The sequence below is a fragment of the Trachurus japonicus genome, chromosome 13 (assembly GCF_045865225.1).
Source record: "Trachurus japonicus isolate A0001 chromosome 13, Traja_1.0".
Lineage (NCBI taxonomy): Eukaryota > Metazoa > Chordata > Actinopteri > Carangiformes > Carangidae > Trachurus > Trachurus japonicus.
In genome coordinates this window covers 44,250,619-44,275,461 of record NC_140919.1, presented here as the reverse complement: position 1 = coordinate 44,275,461, position 24,843 = coordinate 44,250,619, and the positions used below count along the sequence as shown (strand labels likewise).

At 43.1% G+C, this 24,843-nt stretch overlaps 2 protein-coding genes across 2 annotated transcripts in view; one reads left to right on the top strand and one right to left on the bottom strand.

The window, feature by feature from the left end:
• The window catches only part of LOC146976706 (stonustoxin subunit alpha-like), a 160,261-nt gene that overhangs the window by 24,184 nt on the left and 111,234 nt on the right, over positions 1-24,843 (top strand). The gene's annotated exons all lie outside the window — the stretch shown is intronic.
• On the bottom strand, positions 10,949-22,943 carry LOC146976707 (uncharacterized). The gene is made up of 3 exons (XM_085794656.1): positions 22,890-22,943; positions 18,875-19,374; positions 10,949-11,448 (listed from the first exon to the last, which is right to left on the bottom strand). The coding sequence occupies exons 1-3, from the start codon at positions 22,910-22,912 to the stop codon at positions 10,949-10,951; spliced, it is 1,023 nt and encodes a 340-aa protein (XP_085650782.1). The 5' UTR covers positions 22,913-22,943.

Here is a 24,843-nt window from a genome sequence, read left to right as displayed (position 1 = left end):
AAGACACACCAAAAAACATCCAAATACCTCCATGCTGCTTGTCTGTAATGTCCCTCTGGTATTGAAGCCCCGAAATGAGAAATTGTTCCGAAAAACATTAAATAAGTCTATATTTTAAGCTTGTTTGTAGCGGAAGCTCCCAGTGTCTCGGTTCACTGCTCTTCCTGTGTCAGTGCAAACCGGCGGAACAATTTCTCATGTCGGGCTTCAATACAAGAGGGACATTACAGACGAGCACTATGGAGGTATTTGGATGTTTTTTGGTGTGTCTTTTTGGACGAAGAAAGTTGGTATCCATTCACAACCATTATATAGACAAATACTGCTGCGCGGACCCCCCCGTAACTCAGAGAAGGAACGAAGGACTCTGAAGATTCTCCCAGCCCTTAGTCGACATGAGGGTGAGTAGATAATGAGTGAAATTTTAATTTTGGGTGAACTATCCCTTTAAAGTCAAAATTCTGAGGAAAAAAAAGTCAGAACTCACTTTTCCCCTACAGCGGCCCTAATTCTCTTCCGTACAGGTCATATATTTTAATATTAGACAATAAAAAACCTACTCAACACGGATCAAGGTCTTCAGACTGTGGTAATGTTCTCCTGATTGACCTTTGATTCTGTTTATGATTTGACTGTAGTTTAATATTTGAATCTAACAGATTCAGATTCATCAGGTTAATATGGCAGCAGTAAGACCTTTATTTTGACATGTGTCAGTCAGACGTCAGGCTACGGATCCCCAACATCCACCGTAGTCATAAACAGGTGGATGGTGTAACTATCTGGGAAACAGGCTTCATTGTTCATGTTTCATATGTCACGAGTTACAAATTAATTTAAGTTCATGGAAGTATCTAAACTTTGCACAAAAAGTAAGGAAATGTTTGTTTGGTAGATTATTTCTTTGTTGTAACAATGTTTCTTGGAAATAAATCTTATAGTGTTGGAAAGCCTGTTTATTCCCCTTTTAAATGGTGCCACACTTGTAAGGAACATGCATTTATGGGGTGAGCAGCAGAGCTAAGTATCTGGGTTGTGCCTCTGCCAAGTCAAACAGCTTAGTCTGCTGTTGCTGTTGACTCTTCTTTTGAGCTTCTGGTACCCCCAGGTGGATAGGGCAACTTCAAGCTGGTGTTCGACAAAACCAAGTTGCGGCATTGTTTGGAAGGAGCCCTAGTACCATCTCCAAACTAAAGGCCAAGTTCCATATAACGGAGGATGTCAGAGACAGGCCACGAAGTGGGCATCCCAAGAAGACGACACCCCAAGAACACTGTTTCCTTGCTCAGTCAACACTAATGCCTACCACACACAAAGATAATCTGGCTGATTTTGCCCTTTCCGACCAAAGACAAAAATCGGCCGATTATCTTAAACTCTTAAGATTATCTTATGAGATTCTCCTGTGGTGCGTGGTGTGTTAAGAGTCAAAATTCTCCCGACAATCGGCTCGTAAAACGTTTGGCGCCGACAATTGTAAATATTAAACATGTTCACTTTTGATCGTTTGGATCAAAAGTCGTCTTGTGTGTGGGGGAAGCTGACAATTCTGAGTCACCAGCTCCGAGGAATGTGACGTGAAATTGAATGTGACCAGTAAAGAAGCAGCTGACTGCAGCACACGTAGCATAACAAACCAGTGTGGATAACGGCTCCATGGCTTCCATCAACAGAGTACATCAGATCATGTCTGATGGGGGACGAGATTCTAGTGTGTTATCAGACAAATCTTTATGTGTGTGGTGTGCTGTATTTGGAATATCGGAGCACGCCACACACAACACGATCAAAACTGTTCAATCACAGATTTTTTATCTTCATGTGTGGGCTCTCACAGATAAAAAATCTGTTGAGATTTAGAAAATCTTTATGTGTGTACCAGGCTTTAGGTACCGTAGGCTGTCTTCTACAGATTTGCAGTCAAGGTTTGCAGTACGATATATGACCGAAGGCTCTCTCCCCAGACGGGGTCATCCCTATGTTCCCCGCGTCCTATGTTCCCCACTTTGTATGGGGGGGGGTTTGAATGAGAAGTTGAGTTGTGACTTTGAGTGAGAAGTGTAATTGTCCCATTGGTTGGGTTTAGGCAATGAAGAAAGGAGTTGGTTATAAGTTTAGTAAAAAGACCAGGTAGAGGCTAGACAGGCCAGATAGAGAGAGTCCAGATAGGTAGAGAGAGTCTATCGACCAGCAACAGCGGAGAACATAGGACCTTTTTCAGAAAAAAATTTGATCGTAGGGTCAAAGTGTGCACCGATACATCTTTTGGTGGAGGCAGTGTGATTGTGTGGGATGGCATCTCCCTCACTGGAAAAACCAGGCTTGTCATCATTGGAGGTAATCTCAATACAGAGAGATATCGTGATGAGATTCTGCAACCAGTGGAAATCCCATATCTCCACAGTCTGGGGCCGAACTCTATCCTCCAAGATGACAATGCTCACCCCCACAGAGCGAGGTTTATCAGAGACGACCTCCACAATTTAAGGGTGGAGAGGATGGAATGGCCTGCCAGCAGTCCTGACCTCAACCCCATTGAACACTTGTGGGATCAGCTTGGGTGTGCTGTTCGTGCCAGAGTGACCAACACAACCACGTTGGGTGACTTACGACAAATGCTGGTTGAAGAATGGGATGCCAGAGGAGGTGCCAGGCTGTTGTGGCTGTGTATGGTTCTTCCACACGCTACTGAGGCTCCTGTTTGTTAAATGAATAAATTGTTAAATTGCCAATACGTCTTGTTTCTTCACATTTCAATCATCCAATCCACCAAACACCAAACATGAGTCAATGGCAGACTAAGCTGTTTGACTTGGCAGAGAAGATTTGGCACATTTTTCATGGGCACAACCCAGATACTTAGCTCTGCTGCTCACCCCACAAATGCATGTTCCTTACAAGTGTGGCACCATTTAAAAGGGGAATAAACAGGCTTTCCAACACTATAAGATTTATTTCCAAGAAGCACTGTTACAACAAAGAAATAATCTACCAAACACACATGTCCTTACTTTTTGTTACTTACTTCATGAACTTAAATGAATTTGTAACTCGTGACATATGAAACATGAACAATGAAGCCTGTTTCCCAGATAGTTACACCATCCACCTGTTTATGACTATGGTGGATGTTGGGGATCTGTAGCCTGATGTCTGACTGAGGACTGACACATGTCAAAATAAAGGTCTTACTGCTGCTATATTAACCTGATAAATCTGAATCTGTTATGGTGCAAGACAGTTTAATGGCCAAACAAACATCCTCAGAACAGTGACATCAAACTAGATTCAAATATTAAACTATAGTCAAATCATTAACAGAATCAAAGGTCAATCAGGAGAACATTACCACAGTCTAAAGACCTTGATCGGTGTCGAGTATGGTTTTTTATTGTCTGATATTAAAATATATGACCTGTACGGAAGAGAATTAGGGCCGCTATAGGGGAAAAGTGAGTTCTGACTTTTTTTTCTCAGAATTTTGACTTTAAACTCAGAATTATGACTTTTTCTCAGAATTGTGACTTGAAATATACATGAAATATGGCTGAATAGAATGCAATAAATGAGACATTTGATAACTTAAGATTATAAATAATTTGAGTCATGATAGGTCATTAAAACAGTGGCCAGTGAGGCCTTATGCTTTTGCTTTTAAGCTCTCAGGGTGTACAAATCATGTCCTCTTTGTTGGACTAGTGTTTCTATGGATGGAGCCAAAGATAAAATACCCGATAAAGTTATAAAAGGAGATGAAAGCAGGAACCAGCTTCAATAAAATAGGACAGAATGTTCCAAAGCATCAATAAATCTTAAGACTGACTCGTTGATGATTTACACAAAGAACGAAATCACCAGGGGTCTCATTTATAACCGTTGTGTAGGCATAAAACAGGGCTGAAAGTGGCGTACGTGACATTCCACACCAAGGTTGTGATCTATAAAAAACAAACTTGACGGGAGAATGTGCGCACCCTCAAAGGGGAATTCCGTTTTTTTGACACCTGGACCTTGTTTATAGGTGTAATTATGCTCATATACTCACACAGACACTTGTAGTGCAGCTTGGAGTCTGTCGTACGGGGGCCACGGCAATGCAGCCTCTACATAGGACGGTATCTCCCGCAAAACTCGCTCTTTTCACCTACAGTTGGTCATGAATGGCCAGTGTTGTCATATATAGAAATATATATTTTCAAAATAATAGCCCATCAAATAATTCTTCTCACCTGGTTAATGTGATAACTGCCTCTGAACTTCACTGCACGGGTTCTACGACACTTTCATTTTCACAAGCTCTCATCTGTGCGATGTTTACTTTATGGAAAAAACCTAGGCTACGTGATGCATATTCTGATGGACAAAATATTAAAAGTTTTATTTTAATATCACATGAGCACCTCAATCTCCAAAGAAATAACTATTACAATGAACAAGTGAATGACCATTATTTAGCCTATCCTTTTTTGTTTTGTTTTTTTTCTCCCCAAAATTAGCTCGCCCTCTCTAAATCACGAGAGCCACAGCAGAGTGACGAAAAAGCCGCATGTGGCTCCGGAGCAGCAGGTTGCCGACCTCTGGGGTAGTCCAAAGGAAGCCTGTGGAAGCTGAACTTTGACTAACTAGTCATTTTTACATGGGTACCCCCATTGACTGTGGTGAGGGAAACAATGAAGATCCACCAGGTGATCAGTTGCTGCAAAGGGAAAATCCACTACAGGGACATCACCTGTTTTTGCCAAAGACAGCAAGGACTGATAGACTGTCCATGCTTCAATTTAAAAGAGGCAATTCTGCAACCTGGATCTGAATCTGGTGAGGAAACTCATAAGACAGTCCCTCCAGGAATTCGCGATGTTGCGATCGCAACAATTAAAGCAGAAGTAAGGGGAAATAACAAAAAACATTGTGTTCCCAAAACAATTTGATGAACCAGAGAAACTTGTGTGGCCAGAGGCCAATGTCAGTTTGTACGTAGAATGTTATTATAATACGAAGTATGTTATTATAATGAGTATCAACAGGGTGATGATAAATTGGGGCACAAATGCAACTGTGATTTAATTGTGAGAAATCAGTCATGTGAAGAACTCAACTAACTGCTAATCGACACACCAACGCCAATCAACTGGTCCACGATGGATTTGCTGAGCTGGTCACTGAATGCGATTGACAGAGTGTTCTCAACAAGGCGTGCGGCCTCTGGTGAGCCAAGATGCCCGGACGGAACCTTCATGTCCGGCTACATGCTGGATGGATGGGAGAAGTGGAGAGTCCTTTGCCTTGCCCCTCTGGATGTGGAGGATGTCGAGGACGTGTACATCTTCACGTTCATGACAATTGGAATGATCGCCCTGGGTTTTGGCGCCTACATGCAGTATCGGAAAATGAGAAAGATCGCCACCGAGCAGACCGACGCGAGGGAGGATAACGCAACAACTCGGAGTGCTGTGGTCGGGATACGGTCCGACATATCCGCAATCCCAGAGTATGTGTCACTGATGCGAGCTGACATAGCCAAAACTCGGGAGGAAATCGAGAGAAATGGCGACGAAAACCGCAGAGAATGAGTAAAAAGAAGAATTGGCACGAAAAGGGCTCCTACACCATCCCACCATCCCAACAAATAATCAATACACTGGACTTTTGCTCTCTGTCAATTGGACCACACCAGTCTTTGCTCTCTGTCAATTGGACCATCTTGTGACTTTGTGACTTTTGTGACATGCCTGGCAATAAGAAGAGACTGTTGTTCGCTCATGACGGAAAAAAAAATTTTTGGACACATGTGCAGACACACACGTAATCCTTATGCTCTATCTAGAGCTGGACTTCAATTTCTTCAACTCTACATACTGCCTAACGCTGCAACACATTATGTCAAAATGTCAAATGTTGAAAAAAGAAAAAAGTGAGAAATGTCATGTTAAAAAAACAAAACAAAAAAAAACAAAAAATGTTATGTCAAATTGTTAAATTTTGAAAATACTGGAAGAATGTTATGTCAAAAATGTAACATGCAGAAAAAATGAATATGTGAGTATTGGGGGCGGGACTAGATAAGCTTTTGCTTCTCCCGCTTTCCCTTTCGGTCATGTGTATTGTATTAATTGGATTGAGATGATGTGTGATGATGATGACTAATTGACATGCCCGAAATGAACCAAATAAATAAATAAATAAGCGATCCGGTGGTTTTGGCTAATGCTGCGTTCCAGGCAGGCTTTTGAAATCGTAAATTACAGCTTCAAGTCACAACTTACGACTTTGTAGCGTTCCAGGCAACCCACTCGTGTTTTTCCGACCTGTTTTACCGGTGAAAGTCACTATAACGGCCACTCGTAACTTCTGACCCGTGAACTCGTACCAGATCGAACTGGTACCACTTCACGGTCGGAAAAACACGAGTTTCCTTGAACGCACCATAACAGTCCTCGTCGCTACATCACCACATTCACGGCGTCCCTTGGCTGCACACACAGCCCTGCATGACGTTCTCTCTCCTCATTGGATAAAAACTGTAGGATACGATAAATGTTTTCTCCCGGGCTCAGAGCAGAGCAGAGTGACTGACAGACCCGTGTTTCAGACCAAACACTCTATGTAAGTGATTGCTGTCGGAAGATATAACTATTTAAGACTTAGATTAACACAAATATATCACTTACTTCTGCTTTAACGCAAATTCAGCAAATCCCCGCAAATTTTTGCAATCTTGCAATTTTGTACAATCACCGCAACTTTTCCACAAATTGGACCAATCGTCGGTGCTTTCCACGAGTTACACAGCAGAGAGTGAGTCTGGACGGAGCGGTGGTTGAAAGTGAGTCCACGGAGGAACAGCGTGGCTGGGCTGACGGCAAGAAACTTGATACAACAATGTGCACAAAGTGATAAGTAAAGGAACACAAGCTGAGTTGAACGTGTGGAGTGTGAGTTGTCCTGGTTGACCACCCGAGGCTGTGTCAACCCCGCAGCACTCGCCGAGGGGGAATCCAGTGAGTGCGCCACTGCAGGGCCGGAGCGGAGCAGCCGGCGGCCAGGTGCCCCTTCCCCCATCCTAAGGCCCTGGACTTGAGTAGCCACCCTCCCCTTTTTATTCAAAGACTGGACTGTTTTAATGGCATTTTAAAACTGTTCTTTTACCACGATTTTTAAACAGACATTTTAAATAAAAGTAAAACAACTTTCAACTCTATGTAATTTTCCTGTGCCTTTCTTAACAAGTGGAAAATTGCTGGTATAACAGGACCTCACATTATTTTGTGACATTTCAAAATTTTCAATTTTCCTTTGATTTTTAATTATTCAGAACAAAACTGCAACTTTTTTTTGCAACTTTCGCTGTCTCCCGCAATTTAATTGCAACAAAAGCGCTTAAAACATCGCAACATGCACCGCAATTTTTCCAAAATGTGGCCACAAAATCAGGCATTTTAGGTCGCAACGATCACAAAAAAAGCCCGCAAAATCCTGGAGGGACTGATAAGAAAGGTGCCACAACAGCATGGCGACCAGAGGTACTTTGCCTGATGGAGGAGCCAGACGCCCTCAACAAAAGGTACCTGCAGCTCCATCCTGCAATATGGAAACTCATTGAAGAGCTGATGTAGTGTAGTGTTTCTCTTTGCTCACATCCTCAGTCTGATCCAGCTTTTGAGTGAACTCAGCTAGCTCCCAACAGCACTGAAGCAAGAATACAAAGAAAAGATGCATCACTTTTTCCTATAATGCAAAATAAAATATTTAGCTGCTACCTCAAACTGAAAATTGTCACTTGCACGGACTCTCTAACCCTTATTTGTGTCCCATAAGGGAGTCATTTGGTGAAAGCAACAGACAGCAGTTTAGGATCAAAAGAGAAATAGAGGAATTATGGGAGACACATACCTCTACAACCGGCTAATTAATTGACGAGCTGATGTAGTGTTCAAAATGTTATGTTTGATGTGAAATGTTATGATGTTTGATGTGAAAGTGTTATGATGTTTGATTTTAGCGCTAAGGTAGTCTGTAATACTCTATTACATGAATTTCCAGTCATTCTAAATTGGCAAAAATGCAGGACTATGGGGGAAATCATCAGATTTTAGAATCGGAAACAAAGATTTTCCACCCTGTTATGATCCGTTCCACCCTGTTAGTTAAGATAAAAAAAAAAAAAATACAAAATGTTTTTCATTATTTCTGTTATTATGGGTTAAACAGCCATATACTGTTTGTAACCAAATCATCTGTTACAGTTTCAAGAATAGCAAAAGGGACATGCTCTTTCTGAGAAAAAGTAATTATTGATCAATACTTACATGTTTAACTATTGGTGGTCCACATGTAAATGTCCCTAACAGGGTGGAAAACATTCAGAGACGATGTTTAAGAAAACAACCTGTAATCATAATTGTATCCATCCCTGAGCTTGACCATTATGCATTTCTTATTGTTAAACATATTAGTGTTGTAATAAAATAATTAATTCAAAAGTCATGACACCAAAATGTTGCTGCAAACAAAGAATCACCCAGTAACGGGCGATACGGCTCTATCTCCCTTGTTACTGCACGCACAGTGGAAAGGATGGTGTCTATCTGCTGGTCATGGACTCGGGAGTGAGGCAGGACACAAAAAAAAAAAATGTTGGCGTATCCCTTTAAGTACCTTGGTGTGCTCGTTGACAGTGAGACGTCTTTTAATGAAAACATGGACATTGTGTACAAAAAAGTCCCAGCAGCGACTGCACTTCCTCCGATTGCTCAACTGGTTTTGGAGTGTGCAGCAAACTGATGTCAGTGTTTTACCACGTCCTGACCTTTCCATCATCTCCTGGTCTGGAGCCTCAAACTAGGAGATAAAAGAGAGGCTGGAGCACATGGTTAAAGTTGCCAGCACAATAACAGGTGTCACATTACCTGATCTGCCTACAGTCTTTGGCAGGAGGATAAACTCTAAGGCTCAGGATATCAGACAGTGTCCTGATCCTACTCTCCATCCTCCCACCCTCGGGCAGGAGATTCAGATTGGCCAAGGCTAAATCAAACAGAATACACAATAAAGTCAAAGTTGAATTTGATCTATTGGTCAGATTTCAAAACTACAAGACCTCATCACAGAAAGAGAACTGGCCACAATGAAAGCATGATCTTGTATTATTCTACACATATGAAGTAACAGAAACCAGTTGACAATACCAGTTGAAACATTTTATTGTGCAGTGGTGGCAATAATTTAATCTGCACATGTTTGTATATTGTGAAACATTTGTGCAGTTAAAGCATTTTCTTTTTTTTTGGTAGTAACTTATGACCATTCATGGTTTGTGACAAACATTACATTTTACGTTACATTAATGTAATAACATGGTAGTTATGTAGGTGTAGTTGTAATTTAGTTATACAGATGTAATATGGTATTATTTTGGAATAGTGGTTCCTCCACTACCCTTTAGCCTTCTCTATTTGAGCTCTATTGATAAACTCAATTCAGTCAATTAAGATTTTTTTTTTCACTAAGCGTTTTTATTCATCTCTAGAGATGTAAAAACAAGGTTACCAAATAAATATTTATTCTCTCTGAACTGAGGATAGTGTGACACAAGTAACAGTCTCTGAACTGAGTGTAGATGCTCACAGTATCTTGACGAGCTGGTGTTTATCATATTCCTGTCAAGTCTCTGAACTGAGCATCTTCTCTCCTCATAGTATCTTATAGCAGTCGTAGTATTTCCTGTCAAAGCATCATTCTGGATCGTGGGTATCTGACATATGATAATACCATATTCATTCCAAGAAATGTTTTGAACTCCTCTGAGGTCAATGCCAGCTTGTCTTTTCCTTTCTGGACAGTGTACAGGTTTGTATTGTTTACAATATCATCGATTATATCCTGGGTGAAAAGATGCATGAAGAAATCTATTGGATCTGTTCCCTCAACATTCGTAAGCATAGTGAAAAAACACTTTAAAACAGCTGTACACTGTAGTGATCTCCATGCATGAAAGGGTTAAACTACATCAGAATCTTTTCACTCCTAAACTATTTGTCATATGTGTGGTGGCCTGGGAAAACCCTTCACATGGTGGGCTTTTCACATTTTCATTTTCTTATATTTCCATAAACTAGAAGTTTTCAGCCATTCATAACTGTTTGAATAACTGGGATAGCCCTCTCAGATCAAAAGTTATGGGCATTTTAATCTATTATGACCAAAAAACTGAAAAGTGAGAGAAATGGCTTTAAAGGGATAGTTCAATCAAAATTGTAAACTCATTATCTCCTCCCCCTCATGTGGACTAAGGGCTGGGAGAAGTTTCAGAGTCCTCCGTGGCTTCTCTGAGTTACAGGGGGTCTCGGCGTAGCAGTGCATGTCCATATGACGGTTGCAAGCGGACCAAGCTTATCATCGGCACTTACACATGTTTTACAAAACATCAACACATAATTTCTGAGTTCAAAGTACCAGAATCACACAAAATGTGACCCGTTCCATCAAAATGAGTCGGAAGTCGCAACGTTCTATTTTTAGATAATCAGCCGATAACATGGAAAACCCATAGAAACGGTCATTGAATGGTGCCTCTATGACGAGAAGGGATGGGTAGGGAAACAGATGCTAAACTGACGCTTGCACATGTTTTACAAAATGTCAACAAAACATTTTCTAATCTTTCCATTGATACCAAAATCTCAACTTTGAAATTTGGGTCACTGTGACTCATTTTGATGGATCGGTCACATCAAAATCTTGGAAATAGTACTTTTCCACCTATTTTAGCTATTTGCCACAATAGCACGTCAGTGACTTCCGACGGGTTTTCCCAGGCCGCCACACATATCACAGCAGTGCAGTTGCTGTCAGTTGAATTAATGTACATGTCTATTAGGGGGGGGGTCTGAGGTAACAACAAACACAAACAGTGAACTATGTTGAAGCACAGATGGAGAGGGATCTGTAATCATATGTAATCATTAATAGCTGCACTGTTATTGGTGTCAGCCAGTTCTCTGAGTTTTCTTTGGTTCCTCTTCATGTGCTCCATCAGGCTCGGTAGACCCAGCTCGTTTCCACTGATCTGAGCCAGTACTGTGGTCATCTGCTCCATCACCTTCATCACAGGCTCCAGCAGGATCAGGTGTTGGGTCTGCAGCTCGGCCACGCTCCCCACCCCGCTCAGCCGCCCCAGCTGACCGACCACTCGTCTCATTTCACCCTGAATATCGGCAACAACCCTCCGCTTCTCGGACATGTCACGAAGTTTGGCTTCTGTCTCGTGAATCTTATCGTCAGCTGCTGTGATGTCACGATCAGCTTGACTGATCAAGGAATCGTAGCGCTGCACATCGTTAGAAGATGAGTTCACTTGAGATTCACAGCTATTCACCTCCCGACGAGCTGTGTCCACAGCACAAGAGGCCTGGTTCATGTCCGCTTGACCAACACCAATAATAATTGGTCCTGAAATGAAAATAGTTAATAATTAATGTAAAAAAACAAACAAAAAAAACACTTGTAATGTTCATTGTGGGGAAAAACCTACACTACTAAGTCCCCTTTGTCATTTCATTTAAAGGTAGTATCTGGAGTTTTGTTCGTTGCAGTTTGTAAGCAAAACATTGAAACTGGGCCCCTCCTCTCGGGCTAAAGGCCCATTTATGCTCAACGTTAAATACGCATATGGATACGGACGGAGCCTTTCGTCCGTACTCTGCGTTCATTTCGTCCGTTTCCACAAAGCTTATGGATACGGACCAAACGGAGCAGTACCACCGGAAACCGTGGGGGCGCTGTTGCCGTCACTACCCGATACGGAGCCTAGATCCAGTGTGAGACAGAAGAAGAAGAAGACGACACACGATGGCTGAACTTTTTGAAGAGAGACTATGTGAGTTGGTAAGGAATTACTGCCACATTTTTGATGTGAGTTCGCCGGGACACAGGGACAAACATTTGGTTCAAAACAGCTGGGAGGAGATCGGTAGAGAACTTAATGTCCCGTGGACCGTGGTGAAAGAGAAGTGGCGACAGGTGAGGGACAGATTTGTTCGCGCCCACAACAAGTCGGCCAGCAAGCGGAGTGGGGATGCTGCTGACGGGTCGCAGGATCACCCGATCCTCCGGCGCCTTGGATGGCTTAAACCCTTTATCAACCATCGAGCAACGGCGACCAACTACCCAAAAAATGACTTGGTACGGATTTCTCTTTTTTAAATGTGTTTTATTTGGAAAGTAGCTGGACTCTTGACTGCAACTGCAATCGCTGAATACATAGATTGTAGATCTACAGTAACTACATATAACGTTATATTTAAAATGAAAACAGATTCATTATTTAAAACAAACGATTAGGTTTTTGCCATTTTAAAGTTCATTAATGTATTATTTCCACAGTCTTTGATATAAGCTTCATTGAAAAATTGGGGTCAGCCCTATGTTCCCACAGCCCAATGATCGCACAGCCCTATGTTCCCTCATTTCTAAGAAAAAAACTTTAACTGAAAATTTTGAAAATTAGGCCCTATGTTCCCTCAGCCCTATGTTCCCTCAGCCCTATGTTCCCACAGCCCTATGTTCCCTCAGCCCTATGTTCCCTCAGCCCTATGTTCCCTCAGCCCTATGTTCCCACAGCCCTATGTCCCCTCAGCCCTATGTTCCCTCAGGTTTATGTTGCCTCATTTCTAAGATTTTTCTTATTTCTAAGAATTTTCTCAAAATGAAACTAAGTCAAGTCATTTTTATTTTAAAGGGATGATTCAGAGTTATTTCAACCTGGGGTCCTTTGCACCATGACCTACAAACTTTCTAATGCTTCGTTTACTACTACTAACACTATTTGTACTACTGTAGAAGTGTGTTGTCTAAATTGCACTAACTCATGGAGGTGGGTTTAATTTCGGTAAAAGGGTTCGTCACTCAACCCTCTGTTGGAGTAGCGGTGTTGGAAGGGGTCAGCCCTGTGTTCCCAGATTTAGCTAAAAGCTACATTACATCTGTAGTCAACTGCTACTGGATAATAGGTTGGGTGTAATTAACTACCACATTGGGAGAAATGGGGATAAAATCTGATGCAAATTGATCATAAAGGAAATGTGGGAACATAGGGCCTAAATTTGGAAAGAAAAAAAAACCTTAGAAATGAGGGAACATAGGGCTGAGGGAACATAGGGCTGTGGGAACATAGGGCTGAGGGAACATAGGGCTGTGGGAACATAGGCACACTCCCGAAAGATTTACCAAAATAGATTTGCCTACATCTTTAAAAACATGAAAGTAGGGAAGTGCAAAAACAAACAAATGTGGTGGTAGCTGAGGGCTAGAGGAGGAGAAATTGTTACTGTACACCTTTACTGTACACTCTTTACATGTGGCTTCTCTGTTCTAGCCATCAGAAGATGACGGAGAGGCCAGTACTTCAAGTGTGCACACTGTCACTCATCCTCCTTCACCTGCATCAAGTTCTGGTACACAATCCTCCTCTGATGTGACAAGCCCCTCTTCAGCTCCTAGTCCAACTGGGACATCACATGAGAAAAAAAAGAGGAAGCGAAGTGAGGAACTAACTCCAGTTGATGCTGCACTACCCCAGAGGCTGGACTCAGGAAAACAAAAACATGTTCACAACTTTCACAACCTACCTAAACAGCTTTTTGCTACAACTTCCTGAACATGACGCCAAGCGGCTCGTAAAAGAAATACAGCAGCTGATGCTTTGTTATGGGTAAACAATATAGACATGCAGTTTTTGTGTCTGTGACAAGGTTGGACACAGACTTCACAGTGGTTAAAATAAGTCCCATATGTTCCAGATGATGGACTGTCTGTTTCCTGAATGATAATTCATTTGCACTTTATCTTTTGTTTACATGAGGTAACACTGTTAACACTTTTTGCAGTATTGAATTTTTGTGGGGCTCACATTCTGTCATGAATTGTTTACATGAGCCCACAGATTTGTGCACTTCATTGTTCTAGTGCTCATTTTGAATCGTTTACATGAGCTCACACTGTTTTATGTATGGTGTATATGTAGTGTGTTTCATGTAACAGTAGATTACTACACTGTTATCTTTTGTAATTTGCCAGTGAATAAAAGTTTTTTACTGGGCTCTTTCTGTGTATGTCATTGCCTTTTTTTTTTTTTTTTTTTTTTTTTTTATTCAAAATTTATCCAGTTTATAGAGACAAGACAGAACATATGTCATTACCTTTTAATGTAATCTTCCTCGTTGGACGACAGCATCCTGCCAAGTAACCCTTCCCTCATCGGTCAGGAAGTAGTCTTTGAGTAGATCACACACAGCCATGCCATCCTGTGCTGCTCTGGCTTGAGTTAAGCGCTGAGAGTCCAGAAGGTTAGTGTCTCCTTGAGTCGCCTGTCGCCATTCTCCAGGTGCACCCTCTGTGTCCATCAGTACAGGAGCAATGCACCTTTCGGTTTCTGGCTGGAACTGATCTGCATCACAAAGATAATTATGCAGAGCAACGCATGCCTTTGTGACATCCTGTGCAGTTTCAACTGGACACTCCAGAGCCCTTCCAAAGACTCGCCATCTTGCTGCAAGTATGCCGAAAGCGTTCTCTATAACTCTCCTGGCCCTGGAGTGCCGGTAATTGTAGGTTCGCTGATCAGCTGTGAGGTGCAACCCTGTAAAAAGAATATTGCTGTTACAAGATGCATGGTCATTTGTTTTCTGGGACAAATACTTAAGAGGGGAAAAAAAATCACAAATGATCAATAAATGCCAAAAACTAAAACCTAAATTAAACCCTAACCTAAATCATAATCAATGATATATTATGCTGGATACATTTCTGCAGACAATAGCACAAATATAACAGTGAAGTAAAAGAGTAGCATGCCACAATACACTATGCTATACTATAAACCTGGTTTAATTAATAAATATTGTAAATCAATAAATATTTAAAAAGACAATATTGTGTCTCTCTGTACTGTAGTGTTGTGATGTGTAGGGTTTACTGACCTGGATAGGGTCGCATCAGGTTTACTTTCTGCGGAAATGCTTCATCCCCAAGAAACACAGCTGGAGTGATGATCTCAGTCCCAGGCAGAGGAGCTGGGGGTGGGAGAGGAAGCCTGCCTTTGATGAGCTGGGATCCAAAGTGGCTCCTCGAGAAGACCCCCGCATCACTGTCTCTCCCGTAAGCTCCGATGTCAATGTATCTAAATTTGTATTTTGCATCACAGGCTGCCATTAAGATGAAGCTGAAGAAACCCTTGTAGTTAAAAAAACTACTCCCACTGTTGGCTGGTGCTCTCACCCTGACGTGTTTGCCGTCTATCGCCCCGATACAGTTTGGATAGTTCCACAGCTCCCAAAACTCTCTCCTGATCCCTTCCCACTGTTCCCCCTGTGGAAAAGCCACGAACTCGTCTTTGAGCGCAGTCCATATGGCAGCACACACCTCCCTGACTATGCAGCTCACAGTTGCGGTACCCAGCTTGTAGCTTGCTGGCTCATTCCTGTGGCAAGGTAGCGCAGGGTGACAGCAAGCCTCTCCGCCACACTCACAGGCGCGCTGTGTGATGGTTTGTGCTGGATGTGAGGGGCCACCCGGCGCAGCAAGTCATCGAACGCCCCAGCCGACATCCGAAAATACTGGAAGTGGCGCTCTGTGTCCATAGATCGCATCGGACGGACGAGAGAGAAAAATTCTCCGTCCTCCTGCCGCGATGAATTTAACGGCCTTACCGACCACCGCCTCTTACAACGAGCCCGTTTACTTCTTTTGTTTATTATGTACATAATCAAGACCTCCTCCATGGCGGCACGGTGGCACAGTGGTTAGCACTGTTGCCTCACAGCAAGAAGGTCCTGGGTTCGAATCCCGGGCCGCCCAGGTCCTTTCTGTGTGGAGTTTGCATGTTCTCCCCGTGTCTGCGTGGGTTTCCTCCGGGTGCTCCGGTTTCCCCCACCACTAAAAACATGTCAGCTAGGTTAATCCTCCAGTCAGTGCCCCTGACCAAAGGCACTGGCTCATAATCTGGAGTTGGTCCCCGGGCGCTGCACCGCGGCTGCCCACTGCTCCTCAGGGATGGGTTAAATGCAGAGAAAGAATTTCACTGTACTAGCTGTATATGTGACTAATAAAGTACCTTTACCTTTACCATAGTCGCCATGTTTGTTGTCAAAAACGTTTGACTCTGCGCTGCCCCCTAGTGGATGTATTGGATAACATCTATGCCAACGTAAAGGACGCATGAAAGTATGTGAGCAGTGACGGTAACAACGTTTGAAACTGACGCGTACAATTACGTCCGTACGTGGAGCATACATGAGCCTAAAGCTGTGTAGCCTCTAGTGATGTGTCGGTCACCAACGATCCGGCTCTTTGAAGTGAACGACGGGAGCCGGCTCCTCATTGGGAGCCGTTTTAGTTTTTTTCTTCCTCTGCTTGTTGTGGTGAAAGCCACAGGTCGATGGGGGAGGGGGGGTAAAAACGAAACTTATCAACCAGCGCATCCAGCACGAGCCTGTGGCAGCACCTCTCTCTCTCTCTCTCTCTCGCTGGCGCGGGCACTCACACACACAGGCACATGGACTGGTAGGGCAGTGACGGGGGGCGACCCCTAGGGGTGTGCATTGGCACTGCCCTCACGATTCAATTCGATTACGATTCAGCAGGTAACGATTCGATTCGATTCGATTCTACGATGCATTGCAATGCATCAAAATTCTACTGCACACAACACGGCAAATTTTTCATCAGTCATGAAATATTGAACAACAGATTTTATCGGCTGCTATGTATTATCACTCTCCTGTATCTTTGACATAAATGTAATGAAATGAAATAAAATTGAATGGTACAGGTATTGGATATGGGATTTTCAAACCTGAAAAAGAAAACATAAATCACTTCTAGGGCTGCCCCCAAAAATTTAATTGGTCGATTGGTTGCAGGAAAAAACAAACAAACCTTTGGAGCCATAGAAAATCAATGTGACTGAACTATATGAAAGACTATGGGGCTTTTATTTTGAAGGGCCAGATACAGGAAGTCGTGACACTTTTTGTTGTTGTATTTTACATGGCACGGCACGGCAGGTCTCTCTGCATCAGAGACCCCCCAGCCTGAGCTCAGTCACTCACCCTCCTCTACTGTGTTTATTGGTGATAACGGGCTACTGCCTGTAGTGACGGTAAAACTACTACCTGTAGTAACGGTAAAACTACTGCCTGTAGTGACGGTAAAACTACTGCCTGTAGTGACGGTAAAACTACTGCCTGTAGTGACGGTAAAACTACTACCTGTAGTAACGGTAAAACTACTGCCTGTAGTGACGGTAAAACTACTGCCTGTAGTAACGGTAAAACCCGACCGGCTTGTTGAGTCTCGGACCCAACACGGCCGGACTAACGAGCGTTAATTTATTAATTCTCAACCCGACCGCGGGTGAAAAAAAAAAAAGGAAAAAGAAAGCCAGCAGCAACACTGCTACTGCTGGTGCTGCTGCTTAGCATGTAGCTACAGGCTGCGCATGTCGTTGCTCCGGAAACGCCCCCGGAGGTAATTGAAACTTCACAACTTTATTTGGGGCCAGAAAATAAACAGTGACATAATCGATTATGGCACGTTGCCGCAACGATGCTGAATCGTGCATGTCCCGCATTGCAATGCATCGCCGAATCGATTATTGTTGACACCCCTAGCGACCCCCATTCCGAAGGACCGCCATTCCGACGGTCTGCCACTCCGAAAATTCCTTCCGAGGGGCCGCTGTTCCGAATGTGTTTTATTTTGAAAATTGACCGGATTCTCTCGTGGTTTGATTTAAATAAGCAGTAAGCAGTTCAAAGGCAGAGTGTAGATTGTGCAAGGTGGAAATCTCCTATGGAGCAGGCTCGACGACGACCTGCACAAGCACATGAGAAGTGTTCATCCACAAGTGCAAAAGAAAAGTTAGTCTGCAGCCCTGGATGGGACTTTGTTTTTTATAGGCCTACTTTATCATTTATTTTTGTAGCACTCTAACCCTTTTACATTAGTAATTCATTTTACACATTTACAACAGAAAATCTGAGGAGCCACTTGGGAGCCGAAAGAGCCGGCTCTTTTTAGTGAGCCGAGCCAAAAGAACGAATTCCCATCACTAGTAACCTCCTGCTCCAGACAGCAGCTGTTGTCAGGACCGCAGAGGAAAGGAAATACAGTCTGAAAGAACCGCTGGAGCCGTGGGCCGATTAGCCGACCATTCGCCAACACCGGGAGCCTCCGTGTTGTGTTTTTATGCCGTTGTGGTGAGCTGGGAAGACGGTGTTAGCGGCGGATGCTAACCACTACCGCTAGCCGAAGTTAGCATCGAGCTAGCTCACTACAACGGCCCTAATACTTGTTACCAGTGTCGGTGACGGTGGGGAATCGGTCCGAGGCTCCAGCGCTTCACTCAGACTGTATTTCTTTTACTTAGTTGTCCTGACTGCTGCTGCTGAGAGAGAGAGACATGCTAGCTGCTAGCACTCGTTAGCATCAGAGACAGCTAGTGTGGCTAGCAGCCCCAGCCCTCCTACTCTGCTGCACATAGCTTCACCTGAGCTCCGTCATTGGCTGGAGACAAAACACAGACTCTCTCACCATAGATATCGACTCAATCGCTCTCCACCCATACACGTCCACAAAACAGCAAAAGACCAAAATACAGGCAGGGGGGGGGCTGCAGACACAGCCCCCACCACACAGGACTAGAAGCCCATAAGTGATGATTAAGACGGATTTCATTTGTACAAGTCTAATGTTTATTTTTGGGCACAAAACTCCAGACTCAACCTTTAAAGATATCTGTAAATGAAATGAACATACAGTAATCATTTGATGATGTTTAAAATAACCAGTATACTAATAACCTGCTGTATTTACTTACCTGCAATCCACCACGCAAATGGGATAAACGAGAGACCAATCCCGACGTCTCGCACTGTCTGTGCACTGTCCCTCTTTGCTCTCATGTCCCTCAGGGTGCTTTCTGCTGAGCGCAGGTTTCTCTTCTCTGTCTCTAGATCTGCTTTGTACCGGTTTAGAGTGGACTGGAGTGACGACAGCTTTATATTCAAACATTTCAACTCATCAGTTTTCTGTTTTTTCTGCTGTGCTAACCGACCCTGCTCCACAGTGAGGGTCTCGGTTTCCCTATCCACCTGCTGAAGCTCCGTTTGGGCCGAGCTCTCTGACTCTTCCATCGTCCGCTTCATGTTCTCAATCTGTCGTCTGATATCATCAAAGGTCTGGCATCCAGGAACGACTATGTCTGCTTTAACACTGAGGAGGAGCTCTGAGACAGTGATGAAGGAGGAGAGTCCATGCTTCAGTGGTACAACCAGCGCCTGGGCCAGACGCCTCAGCTCCACATGCTGCCCTGCAGACCTGTGATGTTGATAAAGGTTCAAGCTTAGTTTCTCAACAGAAGGAGCTGAGCAGAGTGATGCTTCATTCACCAAAGATGTACTTAAAACTCCAGTTTAATTCAATGTCTCATTAAAAGAAATGAGAAATGACCATGATAAAATTAAAGTGTAAAACCAAACTCTCTCTGACGTACAGCAGGCATAGCAGGTTTAAAGGGATAGTTCACCCAAAATTCAAATTTTCTTGGATTGAAGCTCCAACATGAGAAATTGTTCTGAAAAAAAGTCTATATTTTAAGCTTGTTTGTAGCGGAAGCTCCCAGTGTCCGGGTGTCAGTGCAAATCCCACGGGAGCGTGCCTATGTTCCCACAGCCCTATGTTCCCTCTGGACTCTCTCTACCTCAGTGTTTTTCAACCTTTTTTGGGCTACGGCACACTTTTTACATTGAAAAAATCCCAAGGCACACCACCAACCAAAATTGTTACAGAATATCACATGGAGCCAAATACAGTATATAAAATACACATTTATTCCCTCAAATGGTTTTTTACTCACTTAGTGTGAAATCTGGGCCTGTTTAGATGAGCACAAAGCTGTTATCCTGGCAGGTACTGAAGAAAGGCACACACGAAGCTCCTCCTCAACAGCTCTTAGTCTCTCTCTCTTTTTAGTTTTTATAGCTGTCATGCTTGAGAAGCTCAACTCACATAGATATGTTGTGGAAAATGGGAGCAATGTTGAAATGGCTCTGTTTGCCAGAATGGGGAACTCCTTGGCAGCATTCAACCAAAATCTGTCCAAAGGTAGATCAGCAAAGCTTAGCTTTAACCCACGATCTTGTCTTAGTTCAGTTAGTTCCTCCTGCTCCTGCAAAGTCATGTCCTTTCCAAAAACTGTTGCTGAGCTGTATGGGTCCCTGACCCAGTCAAGGCATTCACTGGAGGTCGAGGGGAAATAAAATGACAGCTTCTCCTCCAGGTTTTTCAGATGTTTGCCAATTGTCTCACACAGTGCAGCAGTGTTGACATCTCCTTCCCATTTCTTGGTGAGGGGGAACATGTCAAGGTTGGCCCTTTCCAGATGCTGTCTCCAGAGGTGCACCTTTGAACGGAATCCATTTATTTTATCTGTGCTTGTGAGCAGGTTTTCATTTCGACCTTGCATTCGTGTGTTCAGTTCATTCAGATGCTGAAATATATCTGCCATGTATGCCAGTTTTGAACACCACACATCACTTGAAAGCAGCTTTGCCTCATCACACCTCTCATCGGTCAAAAACACTTTTAGTTCCTCCCGCAGCTCATACACACGGGCCAGCACCTTCCCGCGCGAGAGCCATCGGACCTCCGTATGGAGCAACAGAGCTGTGTGCTCTGCTCCCATTTCTTCACATAAAGACGCAAATATGCGGCTTTTCAGAGGTCTTGTCTTGACAAAGTTCACCATGCGCACAACATCATCCAACACAGGAGCAAGGTCTGCTGGTAAAGTCTTGGCAACGAGCGCCTCGCGGTGCAAAAAACAGTGCGTAACAAGAACATCTGGATTTTTCTCTCTCACTCTGCTCACGAAGCCTTTGGTGCGCCCGACCATGGCTGCTGCTCCGTCAGTGCAAACGCTCGTGCAGTTTTCCCACTGAAGCCCTCCTCGTTCGAGATATTCTGATGTGACCCGAAATATTTCCTCTCCTGTTGTTCTTTCTGGTAGTGTCTTGCAAAATAAAAAATTTTCTCTGATGGAGTCTCCATCCACAAAACGCACATTGGCCAAAAGTTGAGCATGTCCACTTATGTCAGTGGATTCATCAAGCTGCAACGCAAATTTCCCACTGATGCGTAACTTTTCCAAAACAATATTTTCGATATCTTCAGACATGTCCTCAATACGTCTGGCAATGGTGTTATCTGAGAGCGGAACTTTGGCTACTTCTTTAACAGCGTCAGGGCCGAGCATCTCATTCACAATTGCTTTGCAGGCAGGTAATATTAATGTCTCTGCCACAGTGTGTGCCTTTTTTGATTTGGCTACGAGTTCAGCCACTAAGTAGCTAGCTTTGAGAGCTCTCTCAGACACCTTCACGTTTTTTCTCATTAAAGTTGCCTGTTTCTCCATGCTTTGACGCATGCGAACAAAATAGTCCGTGCTCTTATTTTGAAGGGACGGGTGTTTCGTTTGGAGATGGCGTTTAAGCTTGCTTGGGACCATAGCACTGTTCGATAGCTTTTCCCCACACACCAAGCATAACGGGATAGGTGCAGTAGGATCCCCGGTGAAAGTAAATCCAAACGAAAGATAACTGTCACTGTATTGCCTCGAGCTCACCGTTTTTACTGTCTTGTTGTGGTCACCACTTGTACTGGGCAGTTCATCGTCTGGGTTAGGATTTTGTCCGAGGCCGAGCTCGGAGTCTGTTCTTTTCCTTTTCAGATATTTATCCATAGCTGTTTACTGTGTCGCCACCGTGGATCTATTCATTGCCGCGACTTATTTTGCCGCCACTTACTCCGTGCATCACTGTCTTATTTTATTGTCCTAAATAAACAAGGTGCCAAGATCATAGCGCTACCTGCTGCCCCCTACTGGCAAGAAAAATAATTTAACTACTCTGCCGGCCACTGCATTGAAGAGCGCCGACACTCAACACTGGCACTGAACTGGCACACAACTACTTGCAGCAACCAACGCAACATTTTTTTTAGAACAATTAAGTGAAATTAGATAATTTTCCACGGCACACTTGACGACCTCCCACGGGTTGAAAATCACTGCTCTACCTATCTGGACTCTGTCTATCTGGCCTGTCTAGCCTCTACCTGGTCTTTTTACTAAACTTAACCAACTCCTTTCTTCATTGCCTAAACCCAACCAATGGTGGGACCAAAGGGCTGTGGGAACATAGGGCCTAATTTTCAGTGACAACAAAAGTTAGAAATGAGGGAACATAGGGCTGAGGGAACATAGGGCTGTGGGAACATAGGAATGACCCCAATCCCGCAAGATACCAGTACATACAATACAATACAAGAGGGACATTACAAACGAGCTGTGTGGAGGTATTTGGATGTTTTTTGTTTGTCTTTTTGGACAAAGAAAAGTGAGCCCCGTTCGCCACCGTCATATGGACATGCAGTGCTGCACGGAGACCCCCTGTAACTCAGAGAAGCCACGGAGGACTCTGAATCTTCTCCCAGCCCTTAGTCCACATGAGGGGGAGGAGATAATGAGTGTAATTTGAATTTTGGGTGAACTATCCCTTTAATTTAGCACCAGACGGTGTGAAATTCCAGTACAGTAATTTCTAACGCATACCCATTAGCTAAATTATAATCTGATGCAAAATTGTTAAGTTGTTTGTTAGCCAGATGTACTTAAAATTCCAGTTCAATTCAATAGTTCTAATTAATAAAAATGAGAAATAATCATGATAAAATGCAAGTGTGGAGCCAAACCCTCTACTATGCACTGCAGAAATGGTTTAATTTAGTAGCAGACAGTGTGAAATTTCAGTCCAGTAAAGTCAGTAAATACGTACCCATAACAAACAACACGATCCATGACTACCTCAAAGTTACAGCTGGATACTTGATCTCTGCAAAATGAAAACAAATATTTTGATCATCTTATAGAGAAGACAGCTTGACTTACTGTAACATTGTTGGAGGATGACCTGCTGAAGAATAAACACTGTCTGTCTCTGCCACCATTAACAACAACAACAACAACAACATCTGCATAACAACATGATGGATGCTAGTTGACTGTAATATACTGTAAAATGACTCTAAAGAACTCACCCATTCATAATGAATTCTAATGTAGACTACACTGACTTCATACTCACAATAAAAAAATATTAAAATAAAATAAAAAATACAGATGCCTTTGATCTGTCTGTACACCCACCTGTTTAGGGAGCCCCTCTGCTCTGCTGTCCTGTTGCTGTATGCTGATGCATGAGGTTACACCCAGCTCTGATGTCTCAGCAGTGACTAGGAGAGAGGGGGGGGGGGCTGTGGTCATGTGGTTTCAGGGAAAGTGTGTGATTTCCAGCTGTCGATGTTGCAAAATGAAAGTGAAAGAACAAGAGTTTCCAGTTGATTCGAGGTGCTTTTTTGTTAGAAATACTGCAGTAGTAGATAGATAGATAGACTTTATTGATCCCAAGTTTGGAAATAACAGTGCAGCAGCAGCATTACACAGACACACAGTGACGATAAAAACATATAAGAATATAAAGAACAAACTATATATAATAAAATAGCAAAATAGCAATAGCAAACTAGAAAATTTCCTCTGGGGAAATTTTGAAAGGCCCACGGGGCTACTGCCGATTTTGCCATCTCTGTCAACATGGGAATCAAACCCACGATCTTAAGGTCAAGACAGAGCTGATCAGACAGACACATGATCATCTTTCTATAAGCACTGATATGGAGGAGCTGTAACCACATTAGGTTACCTGTGTGTGTGTGTGTGTGTGTGTGTGTGTGTGTGTGTGTGTGTGTGTGTGTGTGTGTGTGTGTGTGTGTGTGAGTGTGTTTGTACAGCTATCATTGTGAGGACCACCTAAGGTTTTTAACCTTTTGAGTGAGGACAATTTTGGGAAGTGAGGACATTTAGGCCGGTCCTCACTAGATTTTCACTGTAATGGCTTCTAGAGGCTGTATACATGCTTCTCTCTAAGTTTCAGAGAGGTCCTCAGAAAAATGCAAAACTGAGAAAAAATCCACACTTCTGAATACACACTTTTTGCTCCCTATCGCCCCCTATGGGTGGTTTTTAATTATTGCACCACAAAGTGTTAAACTTAAGAAATTATCATTTCCAGGTGTTTTTCAGTAAAATAAACTATATTATATTATATTATTATATATTATATTCATTTTAGTTTTGCATTTTTGTGATATTTAAAAATTAATAATTTGTCTTCTTAGGTCACAATTTGTCATTACATTTAATTCACAATGAAAAAGGTCAATAATGTGGCCCAGTCTGAACAGAGCCAAATGCGATTTGGACACTTGCTAAAAACAGTGTGGACAGTCAGCCCTAAAAATCGGATATGAGAAGGAATCAGATTTGAATCAGATATGCCTGCAGTCTGAACGCGGCCTTAGATGGCTGAGGCAGACAGGGTGTCTCAGTCTCGCTTCCACTCTTCCTGGTCTGATGGACCATCACACTCACTGCCCTGCACCTGCACTCCGGCGGCCACAGTGTTTCTCGAGACCTGAAGATCATGTGGCCTGCACAGTCAGGGACAGGAGGCTGCACACTTATTTTTCACATATAATTTTTTTTATTTTAGGCAACATGTTAACATGAACTTTCACTCCTGTCTCAAAGTCATGCATCTGGGTTCAAAAATGTTCCTCTGTGAAGAAATTAAATATGTTGAGAATTAGATGAGATGATGATGATGGTGCTGTGTTGCTGCTGTCTGTGGCATAGAGGTCTGTGGGCTGTGCTACCATTGTACATTTACT